Source organism: Hippocampus bargibanti, linkage group LG11, assembly GCF_051943395.1.
Source record: "Hippocampus bargibanti isolate YZ-2025 linkage group LG11, ASM5194339v1, whole genome shotgun sequence".
Taxonomy (NCBI): domain Eukaryota; kingdom Metazoa; phylum Chordata; class Actinopteri; order Syngnathiformes; family Syngnathidae; genus Hippocampus; species Hippocampus bargibanti.
In genome coordinates, this window is record NC_142744.1 from 10,207,828 (window position 1) to 10,219,651 (window position 11,824).

Genomic DNA, 11,824 nt, shown 5'->3' on the forward strand with positions numbered 1-11,824 from the left:
AAATAATTGGCGATACATTGTTGTAACAAAAAGTGCATATCGTACATTTTGGGGACCATTGAGCCAACTACAGAAATAAATGAGTTCTTCCTACCTTTTCCTGTAACTTTGGGTCAACTGAAAGCTGTGACATGATTGTGATGTATCGTCACTTCAATGTGACAATCCCGCAGAAATTATCGAGCACAGTTACTATGGAAACGGGTTGAAAAAACTGTCATGGCGTCCCTGTTGACAGATCCGCTGTTTGAAGTCGCTGGACGGGGTCCTTCAACAAATAAAAACTATTATAATTGTGTCGTTACCAAGGAAGACGTAAGTACACGCACTTTAATGGCCATTGTCGAAATTTTATGTAATTTTCTTTGTAACTTTTTACTCCGTTTTCGTCAGCTCGCGCCGAGTGCAACTTTAGCAATGAACCGTTAACGGCAGCCATGCTCGCTGCCCAGCTCCCGTTCTCGTATGAATAAAATTAAGATTTTCTATTTTTTTTACATTAACCCCCTAGAGTGGTACAGTATTCATTTTATATTTTTATGAAGTCGACTGAAATCCTTTAGTCTAGCTATTTACATAAAATGCACTCATCAAACGAGAAAATAATTGCACAACACTCAATAGAATGAACTCTACACTACAATCTTGAATTTTTGTCCCACGTGTAACTTTTGAAAAAACTAAATAATTAACCTTGCTGTTATAGACAAGGCACCCAATTTACTTTAGAAAAATGGCCACAAAAATTACATACAGTACTGAAATAATGATCACCTCCTCTCAATCTACTACCAAATGTCCCTGTGTGAAATCTGGCATTGGTTGGTCATCATTGCCCGTGCGTGATGTCCCTTGACTGTACAGTCCTTGTTTTACACACAGGTAATTTGGAGATGGTGGGTGATATCTCCCCGAGCTGTATACAGGCTTTCGAAGCCCGGTCAACTGATCATGTCCCACGAGGACTTCCTGGATGACAGCAAACTACAAAGTAAGGACTTTGTACAATATAAGGAATTACTGTATCTGTATTGAATTAGATTTGGGATCCCTGCTATAAGCTTTAGTGGTGGAACGGTAATGTATCAGGGAATATTATAAAGATAGCATATGTAATTTGAAGGATGTGTAGACATAATCTGAGTGTCTTTAATGTCCACCTGATTTGTCTTGACAGAAATATCTTCTCCGTTGCAGATGACATCCGCACAATCTTTGGCTATGGTGCCTTGCAGTACACCAAGAGTCTCTGCCAAGGCCAGTTTGATTACCTGGCACGTCTCCCCGACTCCTTACTTCTGCAAATCGTCAACTATCTTGAGATAGAAGATGTAGGTCAACTGGGGCGAACCTCGCGCAAGTTCAGGCAGGTGAGTACTCTAAATGCACAAAAAATAAAAAAGCCCTGGAATTTAATAAATAGGGCAGCATTGTATTGATTTTCTCAACTCTGTTGGATAGTTATGTGGCTCAGAAGAATTCTGGGAGCAGGCAGTTCGGCGCTGCTGTAAAACAGTTTCCCCTGAGGTTCCCGCGCTGGCGCAAGAAGTGGGTTGGCGTAACATCTTTTTCACCAATAAATTGCAGCTACAGAAACTCATCAGCCGCAGACGGCTGAAGGGTGAAGGGGAGAAGATAGAGTTGACTCAAGAGAAAAGGTCAGAGACACCTTGTGCCCCCCGAAAACCAGTCGCTGGAGTGCAAGACACAATGGAAGTATGAGAGCACTAAAAAAATACAAAATAAAACAAAAAAATCAATGTCATATTTTGCCTCCTGTTATATAATTTTGATTTCCCACTAATATAACTCAGCGCCATTTTACTTTTGTTGCAGGGTGAGGGCCCCGAAATCGATCAAAAGTGGGTGCAGTCTTGTTGCTGAAAATCCAAATGTTTGAGCGGAATTTATTCCTTTTTTTGCCTATGATGTTTGTTTCTGGCGACCGCTCACTGAGTGGACACATTGAGTCATTAAAAAAAATGGAGTCGCACCATGTAATGACCATATGCTCTCGATACTCAAGATGCTCTGGTCCTCTTAACCTTTACTTGCTCGTCAATCCAACGCTAATCCCTCCCAGGTTAAAAGGCTCATGCCTCTCGCACATCAAACATCTCATAGCAAGTAGTGAAAATAATGGAAGACGTTTGTAGCTTGTCGTCTGCTGAACCTCAGCTCAGTCTCCCGCTCAATTGCCGACGTGTTTGCCCCACATACGACTCGCGTCTACCGCATAATCCATTCACCTGGCGATGGACCTGCCATGACAATTCGTGGCTCACCAGTCATTCCCTCATTGCAGTTTCCAAGCGACACTTCGTACGGTGACTTGTGAGCGTGCAGATTAACTATTTGACCTTTGGGAAGTTCTGGAAGCCTTGCCCCAGTTTCATCCACTCAGGGGTCTTAAACCCTTACAGCCTCTGTGATCCATTTACAACATGACATTTGACGTGGTTGATATTTATGGAAGATTGAAAATCGTGTTAAACGGGAGTCAGTTCCTTAATTTCATGAACCACCGACTACAGTGTGATTGAGTTCTAGTAGGCTTTTTTTTTGACATTTTTAGTAGGAGATATGCTGATGTTTTGTGATTTTTTTTTTTTTTTTTTTTTTTTTGCTATTTTGTACGGTTCATAATTTCCTCCGCATGGTCTCTGGGGCAGTTTCCAAGGTGAAGAAAAGAGCACCGAACCTCGATGTTGTCACCATCTACATGCAGTAGGCTTTTTTGACATTATTAGTAGATGTGGTGAAGGTTGTTTTGCTATTTTGAACGGTTCCTAATCCCCCCCCCGCTTTGTCTCCGCTTTATCTCCCAGGTAAAGAAAAGAGTCCTGAGGTTAGATCTCGTCACCATTCTGCTCCACTTAACTCAATCACTGCCATTCCCGAATTGAAAATATGACATGGAGCGCCTTTCCGGAATTAGTTAGGGTTTTAGTTTTTTCTTGCGGAGGGGTGCAGATAAAGCGCTGGTCAGACCTCTGGCAATGTTTTTTTTTCCTTCCACTAGGGGCCCCTGTTTCAAGCTCAGATAACTCCAGACCCATATAATTTAGGAATGAACATTTTTTCTGATAAAAGAAGAGAGTCTAAGGTTTATTATGCTGCACTGAATGTCCAAAAAGTCAATATTCTGTGGGTCATGGAATTTGCGTGAAAATGACAAAAACCATGGCACTGGCGTGGACACATTTTTGTACATGTCTGGCTGGGAATGAGTTATGGTCTTCTTTAGTGATTAGCAGTGTGGTGGTTTCACCGTGTTAAAATTATGGCCAACTCATGTCGGTCGGTGAGATTTGTTAATGGTCAAAATAACTAATTAAAACCAAACCCAAACATTCGGTACTATTTTAATCGACCATAAAGCAGTTGTCGATCTATGAAATAGTTGACATCAAAAGAAATACCCCCAACTGAACGAGTGAGAGCACCGTCAAGGATCCCTGCAAATGACCGCCGAACATGGTGAACAGATCGAGAGGGCCGCAAAGCTTCTTAGGGCATAGCCCGCTTACGATTCCCTTTCTGTGCACAGCATCCTCAAATAGACCACAGAAAGATACTTAAGCCAAAATCCCTCCCTGGTATTAAATTCTAAATGAGTAATTACTGGGTGTGTCAGTGTGTCTTACGTTTGCAGGTAGGTCGGGCGAAGGAGCTCATTCCTTCCCCGGCTTTTGAGAGTCCCGCAACCCCGCCCAAGTCCTCCGCCACGCCGCATCGGTTGCAAGAGGGTTTTCCCCTTGGGAGTTGTTGAAGAAGTCAGCCGCGTAAGGGGGCCCGGGGGCCACCACCTACAGCTGTCAAGATGTGTGACATGGGGGGACTGGATAACCTGGTGGCCAACACGGCCTATCTAAAAGCCCAGGGTGGTGACGACAAGGAGATGAAAAAGCGCCGTCGGAGCTTGTCTCTGCCCAAGCCGGACCAATGCACCGTGGTGCGATCTTCCATCGATAAGGACTTCACATCCATCTGTGAATGGCAACCTATCGGCAAAAAGTTTTTCCGCCAGTTCCTGGCGACCAATGCCCAGTATAAACTCGCAAACGATTTCTTAGACGAGCTTTACGAATGGGATCTGGCCGAAGGCGCCGTCAAAGACAAGACGCGTCAGAACATCATCAGCAAGTTTTGCAAAGCTGACTCCAAGAACTTCTTGGCTTTTCTCACAGGGGAGGCGGCTGACAAATGCAAAGCGGTGACAGATTCTAACTTCAATGAGGTGATGAAAGGCAAAGTCCAGGAAGGCGTGAGAGAGTATTTGAAGGGGAAACCCTTTACAGATTACCAGGCCAGTCCATTCTTTGATAAATTTCTCCAGTGGAAGGAGTATGAGAAGCAGCCAATCAGCGACAAGTACTTCTATGAGTTCAGGACTCTGGGAAAAGGGGGCTTCGGTGAGGTAAGGTGACATATTATCAGTGTGTTTGATGAAATGATCTCTTCAAATTGTTCAGGCTCCGTTAATGAATTTTGCTGAAATGAAAGAAATACAAAGATGCATTACATCACCAATGTGACATTAACCTATAGCAACTTGTTTCATCCAGTCATGAGGCGCATTGAAATATCATGGTTCAATTTCAGCAACCTAGTTTTCAGAATAAGTGGCACATGATCAAAAGGTGAGTCTTGAGGAATCCTTTTACGTCATTTATAAAACAGTGATGGAGAAAGTAGAACGGTCATGTATTAATCATTGTACTCAACACACATCTCCCATTGAGTACAATGCATATTCCTAGTAAAAGATATATTCCGGTAATAAAGTTATTATATGAGTGATGAGTTCATCTTCACAACCTTAAATGACAAAAGTTGTGATTAAAAATCTTCATATTTGGGATTAAAACAACACATTGTTTCGTCCTGATGGCTAAATGTCACCAAATTTGAAACAGCCTGAATGACATGGGACCAAGTACAGATCCTTGGGGAACTCCTTTGTTCAGTAGCATGCTCAGTGGACACCATAGCAAAAATCCAATAACAGAATTAAGTTCAGAAGATTTTCTGAACTCTTTCTGAATTGTTTTGATTGCAAGGCACAAATATTTCGCCTAGCAAAATCCTAAATGAGAGAAGTTGTTTGGTTACACTACTTTGGCTGAACCCATTCTGAACATTAAAAATGTGCAGTTGTTTTCATTTCTGAGGACACTGATGTTGAACATTTCTGAAATTATCTGCCACCTAGCTTCAAAGCTTGTAAATGAGCTGATTGACATCTGAAACTAAATGAAATCTCGAGTTTTGGCATATATTTTGTGAAATTCCAAGACCTAACGGAGCGAAGGGAGATGGAGTTAAAGGTTGCATCTGTGGCAGATCAAATCCAACCGTTGACATGATTTTTTTTGGGGGGGTGGTGGTGCAGGTATGCGCCGTTCAGGTGAAAAACACAGGCCAGATGTACGCCTGCAAGAAGTTGTGTAAAAAGCGTCTGAAGAAAAAGGGCGGTGAGAAGATGGCCCTTTTGGAGAAAAAGATCTTGGAGAAGGTCAACAGTCTTTTCCTGGTCAACTTGAGCTACGCTTATGACACCAAGACTCACCTGTGCCTTGTCATGACCCTGATGAACGGAGGAGACCTCAAGTACCACATCTACAATATAGGCTATGACGGCAATGGTGTGGACAAGGGCATTGACATGAAGCGCATCGTTCACTACACCGCCCAGATCACTACCGGTATTCTTCACCTGCATGCCATGGATATCATTTATCGTGACATGAAACCCGAGAACGTCTTGCTGGACAGTGTCGGCCAATGTCGACTTTCAGATTTGGGTCTGGCCATCGAGATTGCCCCTGGCAAAACCGTCTCCCAGATGGTAAGTAGTGCTCTTTTTGGATCCAAATCCAGCCTTGCTCCTAAAATTTGCGAGACAGACAACAAAGTGAAGGCATGGCAAAACTATTAAACTGCTTCCGGGTGCTCAAGTCTCATTAGGTAAAAGATGCTTGTCATTACGTTGTTGCTAAAACTGTACCCAGGTTCTTGGGCTGGTTGTCAATCTGGGTGGGTTTTGTCACTGTAAATCCAGACGGGGATTACAATACCGCTTAAAGACCTGTGCAAATGGTCTCTGTATTCATGATCTAACTCATACTTTTGTGATCAGATTAGAGCTAAATTATTTTCGGCCCATCTTGGAATATTTTTGACTCTGTACGCAACTCTGTATGCCACTGTGTTGCAACCCTACACATCTTTACCCATAACCCCTGAAAATCTACTCTTCTTCAGTAGCTAGTTTTATTTTTATAATTTCTGTTATTACTGTCCAAAAAAGTTTATTTTTAGTATATTGTGCACAATGCACCCGTCATCCAATAAAACAGAAACTCCAGTCTTTTCTCTAAACTCCAAATGTCACGAAAGATGACCAATTGTGAAAACGGGTATCTTTTAGGGCCTTGTCTTTGCTCTAGCAAAGAGTAAACCCTCGACTCTTCTGAACGATGGTAATCTCATTATCCAGTTCTTTGATGCTCTTCAGCCAGCTAAAGGCTCCTATGGCAAGGCTGGTTTTGGTCCCACCGAATCCTCTTAACGGGCATTATACAGTCTGTCCCTGATCAGATTGACAGAAAAGTAATAGTAGAAGTCTTCAGGGAAGGTGACTTGAAGTTTATAGCCAAGGAGTTGAAGCATCTCTTGTATTCCACGCTCTCACATGAAAAAAAACTCCAAAAGAAGTTGAGAATAACGCTTACACACGTTCTGGTTTTTAATATCCTGCCAGCCTAGAGTCGGATAGCTTTCGATTGATTTCTTGATGTTGTCTTGTCGTGATATTTGATCGCATCAATCAGTCACCAAGAGGCTCCATGTTTTTTACGTGTCCTACCTAGCATCCTCAACAGTAGCCCAGAAATGGTTGGTAGGTGTATAAGAGGCAGGGAGAACTCTCTCGGCATAGAGACGCACATGACTCTTGACAGGTAGTAGGTTTAGCATTACGATTAAGATCCTGCCTTGAGACTGCAGGTCAGGTCGTGTGGGATGAGGGGAGGAGGGGCTCGGGGTGGGGGGGAAGATGACACAAGGAACTAAGCTAAAGGTGAAAGTCAACATGACCGAAGAGCTCTTTTACGGCCCATATATCCCAATTAAATTTTCTTTTTCGTGAAGACCCGATCCCATTCTTCAGGTTCCTTCTGTCTTTCACAAAGCTTTCCTCTGTCATCCTCACACAGGCTGGTACCGGCGCCTACATGGCCCCGGAGCTTCTGAACAAAACCCCATACAGGACGTCAGTGGACTGGTGGGCGCTGGGGTGCAGCATCTATGAGATGGTAGCTGGCTACACGCCTTTCAAAGGGCCCGAGAGTAAAAAGGAGAAGGTGGAAAAGGAGGAGGTGCAACGTCGTATTCTCAACGAAGAACCCAAATGGGAGCACAAGTGTTTCGATGCCACCACAAAAGACATCATCCAGCTGTTCCTCAAGAAGAAAATGGACGAGCGTCTCGGCATAAAGTGAGATTTACTTGGGCGCAGTCATTCACGATCGTACTAGACCAGTGGTTCTTAATCTTCGGAGGCACCGAACCCCACTAGTTTCATATGCTCATTCACCAAACCCTTCTTCCAATGACTGCAGACTAGATTTAGGGTGGACCACCGGAGGATAGGGTTTGATCGAACCCAGGTTAAGAACCACTGTTCTAGACCATATCAAAAAGCAATTTTTTGGATAGCATAAGAGTAAAAATACCCTTCCAACATACCATATTTTCTGGAACGTAAGGCGCACCTTCAACGAATGACATATTTAAAAACCATTTCCATACATAAGGTGCGCCGCATTATAAGGGGCACCTTCATTGAATGACATGATGAAAAGTTTTACATACATAAAGCGCACCGGATTATGTGGCGCATGGTCATCTTTTGAAAAAATCTTTGCTTTTAGGTGCGCCTTCTAGTGCAGAGAATACGTTACTTTAAACCAGGAGTGGGCAACTTTTACGACTCAAAGAGCCATTTGGACCCATTTCCCACAGAAAAGAAAACACTGGGAGCCACAAAATCCTTTTGACATTTAAAATGAAGACAACACTGCATCATCGTTTTTTACCTTTATATATGCATAAACAAACTATAGTGTGTTGCATTTATGAATCAATGAACTGTTACAGAGAAGCGAAATTACATTTCTGCACGCAACAAAAACATTTTAAACTCCGAAAAAAAAGACGCTAACTTCTCATTACATATTAAGCATACCGGTAAACCCGTCTCGTCAGCAGTGAAGGCGAACGAATCTGCCCACATATCTTTAAACGTTCTGTTTTCTTCAGACACTTTTCTTTTCTTAGATTTATCCATAGTTGGGTTCAAGAAATCGTGCGCAATTTGGCGGTTGTGACCGGATATACGTCCACTGTCGATGGTTGTGACGTATATTATGAGCGACCAAAAAAAAAAAACATTTTATTTTGTATTTTTTATAATCACCATAATCTTCAAATTTAGAATTACATTTTAAAAACGAACGAACTAAAATAATATACATTAAATTAAATACTCGTTATTTATTTTCTAAAGCCGCAGGGAGCCGCAGCAGGGGGGTGAAAGAGCCACATGCGGCTGCTTTAAACCAACCATGGCTCAAATTTTACATTCGGGGTAAAAAAAAGTATTGTCTGATTAATGATTCAACCATTGTGGAATACGTTGGAATTGTTTTATCTCTTTATTAGTTAAAAAAAGTTATGGAATCATTTTCAGCGCAATTGAACGAAATATGATCATTGGTTGGGAATCAATTCTTTTAACTCATTTAAATTGATTGAAACATACTTTTTTAACAGACATTATAAATGTATTTATGCATATTTGTGATCCCTGGCTACTTTGCGTTTCACTTATCGCGGTTTCAGTGCATTGCGGATGTTTTTTTCAGGAAAAAAAACGTTCAGAATAAAAAAAAAAATGCCGAATGACTCGCAGGTTTTGTACATGGCTGTAGCTTGATTGGTTCCCAGCGCAAACGTCACCCAATGACAGCACAATATCCCTACTTTGCGAATTTTTGTGTATCGCGGGTGATCTGGTCCCCATTAACAGTGAAAAACGAGGGATTACTGTAATTAAAAAAACATCACTCTCCTGAGACTCACATTCATGACCGTAATTAAATTAGTTAATAAGTCTGTATTGATACACACAACATCAAGACTGCATATTTGAAATTCCGTCACCATAGAAACACCACTTTTCAACTCTATGCATTGATCAATAATTCTGAAAAAAATACCAGACCCACATTGGGACTGTCCAATAGTTTAATTTGTGAAAAATACAAATGGAGCAAATGTGAAGATTTCACTAGTTGTTAATTATTAATTTAATAATAATAATAATAATAATAATTAATAAATACATTCCAATTATAAGCGCCTTTCAAAACTCTGTGGTTATCCATTTTCTGTGGGTGAGTAGCGGCAGCCACATGCGCCAACATTCACTCAACCTGGAATAACTCAAATAGATAGAAAGTTAGCTAGCTCACTAATATATAACTAATAGAAGGCTAGCTAGCTAGATAGTTTATAGATAGCAAATATATAGCTAGCTAGGTTGCCAGCTAGCTAATAGATAGCAAATAGATAGCTAGCATGCTAGATAGTTCATAGAAAGCAAGCTAGGCTGCCATCTAGCTAATAGATAGAAAATAGATAGCTAGCTAGATAGTTTATGGATAGCAAATCCATAGCTAGCTCGGTTGCCAGCTAGCTAGATAGTTTATAGACAGTAAATACATAGCAAATAGCTAGCTAGCTAGCTAGCTAGTCTAGATAGCAAATAGAAAGCTAGCTAAGTAGCCAGCTAGCTAGCTAATGGATGGGAAATAGATAGCTAGCATGCTAGATAGTTTATAGATAGCAAATACAAAGCAAGCTAGGTTGCCAGCGAGCTAGCTAATAGATAGAAAATAGATAGCTAGATAGATAGTTTATGGATAGCAAATCGATAGCCAGCTAGGTTGCCAGCTAGCTAGATAGTTTATAGACAGTAAATACATAGCAAATAGATAGCTAGCTAGATAGTCTAGATAGCAAATAGAAAGCTAGCTATGTTGCCAGCTAGCTAGCTAATGGATGGGAAATAGCAAATATATAGCTAGTTAGGTTGCCAGCTAGCTAGCTAATAGATAGAAAATAGATAGCTAGCTAGATAGTTTATGGATAGCAAATCGATAGCTAGCTAGGTTGCCAGCTAGCTAGATAGTTTATAGACAGTAAATACATAGCAAATAGATAGATAGCTATTTAGCTAGCTAGATAGTCTAGATAGCAAATAGAAAGCTTGCTGCCAGCTAGTTGCCAGCTAGCTAAACAAGCTCACTCTTTAACACATATATTTGCAGCAAAATAATCAAAAAATAATATTGCATATATACACAAAATCAATTCCCTGAATTGTATGTTTCTTTCCTTCCACTTAGGGACAACCTGGACGATCCCAGGAAGCATCCGTGGTTCAAGAGCATAAACTTTGCCCGTCTGGAGGCCGGCCTGGTGCCGCCCCCGTGGGTGCCCAAGCCCAATGTGGTCTACGCCAAGGACACAGGCGACATCGCCGAGTTCTCCGAAATCAAAGGCATCGAGTTTGACGCCAAGGATGACAAATTCTTCAAGGAGTTCAGCACGGGCGCCGTGCCGATCCAATGGCAACAGGAGATGATCGAAACGGGACTGTTTGACGAGCTCAATGATCCTAATAGGAAAGAGGGCAGCGGAAATCTGGATGATGAAAAGAAGTCGGGCACTTGTATTTTGCTGTAAGAGGACTCCTCCTTTGTTTTTCCACATCGCGTGTACAATTTGAACACGTTGAATAATGGATCATTTTTCGAGGAAAAAAGAAAATACATGTTTCTCTTTGGGTTCTCAGGCCCTGACATTACGAAATGACGGTTATTAAAATCCACCACCCAAAAAGTTCAGAATTGGCTACAGATAAAACAAGTTGGCAACAAAGCATTTTTTTCCTTCTACACAAGAAACATATCTCTGGAGGATATTGTACCATTAGACATGGTTTTGACTTGAACACCTGTCTGCCATATAGGAGAAAACACCTAACGCATTATGAGGGTAAAATAAGAAATGTCACTGTAGAGCAGCTCAAGGTTTTTTGAAAACGTTAAGATAAGATTCTAAATTAAAAAAAATATTTGCCAAAAAACAAAGTAAATCAGTTTGAAAATAAAATATTGTCTTTGTCCTACATTCCATTTTTGATGATTTGCAAATGATTTACTTTATATGTGAAATTAACTTGATTGGAATTAGGATTTTAAGGAATTGTACGTTTTTGCGCCACGGCTAAAAACTACACCTCATTCCGCATGGTGTGGTAGACATCAACGTTGAAGCCTTCCCTGGCATCATTCTGCCATCCCAAGGACACACACACACACACACACACACACACACACACACACACACACACACACACACACACACACACACACACACACACACACACACACACACACATATACACAATAAAAAGTGCTTTTTAACAACTGTAGTCATTGTGCAGTGTAATCACAAACCTCTGACCTCTTTCTTGAAACTTCTATGAAAATAAAAAAGTAAATATTGTACATAGAGTACATCGATATATCTTTATATTCTTATTGAGGAACAATGTAAGTGATTTAGTCCCTCCCTATTTTGGTGCTATGAGGCAAATCAATGAAATAATAGGAATGTATGGACATTATTATACCAGAGAATGGGAATAACGGGTGGAGAAGGACATTTTTGAGGAATTGGGTCATGAATT

General features: G+C 41.2%; 2 protein-coding genes across 2 annotated transcripts; both read left to right on the forward strand.

The window, feature by feature from the left end:
• The first annotated feature begins 209 nt into the window (after window positions 1-209).
• fbxo36b (F-box protein 36b) lies at window positions 210-2,619 on the forward strand. The gene is made up of 4 exons (XM_089008521.1): window positions 210-315; window positions 883-991; window positions 1,198-1,370; window positions 1,462-2,619. Exons 1-4 carry the CDS (start codon window positions 220-222, stop codon window positions 1,720-1,722), a joined length of 639 nt encoding a protein of 212 aa, XP_088864647.1. The 5' UTR covers window positions 210-219; the 3' UTR covers window positions 1,723-2,619.
• Window positions 2,620-3,547: 928 nt separating this feature from the next.
• Window positions 3,548-11,547, forward strand: grk7a (G protein-coupled receptor kinase 7a). The gene is made up of 4 exons (XM_089008520.1): window positions 3,548-4,420; window positions 5,396-5,851; window positions 7,221-7,501; window positions 10,476-11,547. Exons 1-4 carry the CDS (start codon window positions 3,824-3,826, stop codon window positions 10,813-10,815), a joined length of 1,674 nt encoding a protein of 557 aa, XP_088864646.1. The 5' UTR covers window positions 3,548-3,823; the 3' UTR covers window positions 10,816-11,547.
• The last annotated feature ends 277 nt before the right edge of the window (window positions 11,548-11,824 follow it).

Bases quoted from the DNA above. Each gene is read 5' to 3' on its own strand.
- fbxo36b (XM_089008521.1), top strand. From the start codon at position 220: ATGGCGTCCCTGTTGACAGATCCGCTGTTTGAAGTCGCTGGACGGGGT. The intron at 316-882 runs GTAAGTACACGC...TTTTACACACAG, and splicing joins GTGTCGTTACCAAGGAAGAC to GTAATTTGGAGATGGTGGGT. The intron at 1,371-1,461 runs GTGAGTACTCTA...TCTGTTGGATAG, and splicing joins CCTCGCGCAAGTTCAGGCAG to TTATGTGGCTCAGAAGAATT.
- grk7a (XM_089008520.1), top strand. From the start codon at position 3,824: ATGTGTGACATGGGGGGACTGGATAACCTGGTGGCCAACACGGCCTAT. The intron at 4,421-5,395 runs GTAAGGTGACAT...GTGGTGGTGCAG, and splicing joins GAAAAGGGGGCTTCGGTGAG to GTATGCGCCGTTCAGGTGAA. The intron at 7,502-10,475 runs GTGAGATTTACT...CCTTCCACTTAG, and splicing joins GACGAGCGTCTCGGCATAAA to GGACAACCTGGACGATCCCA.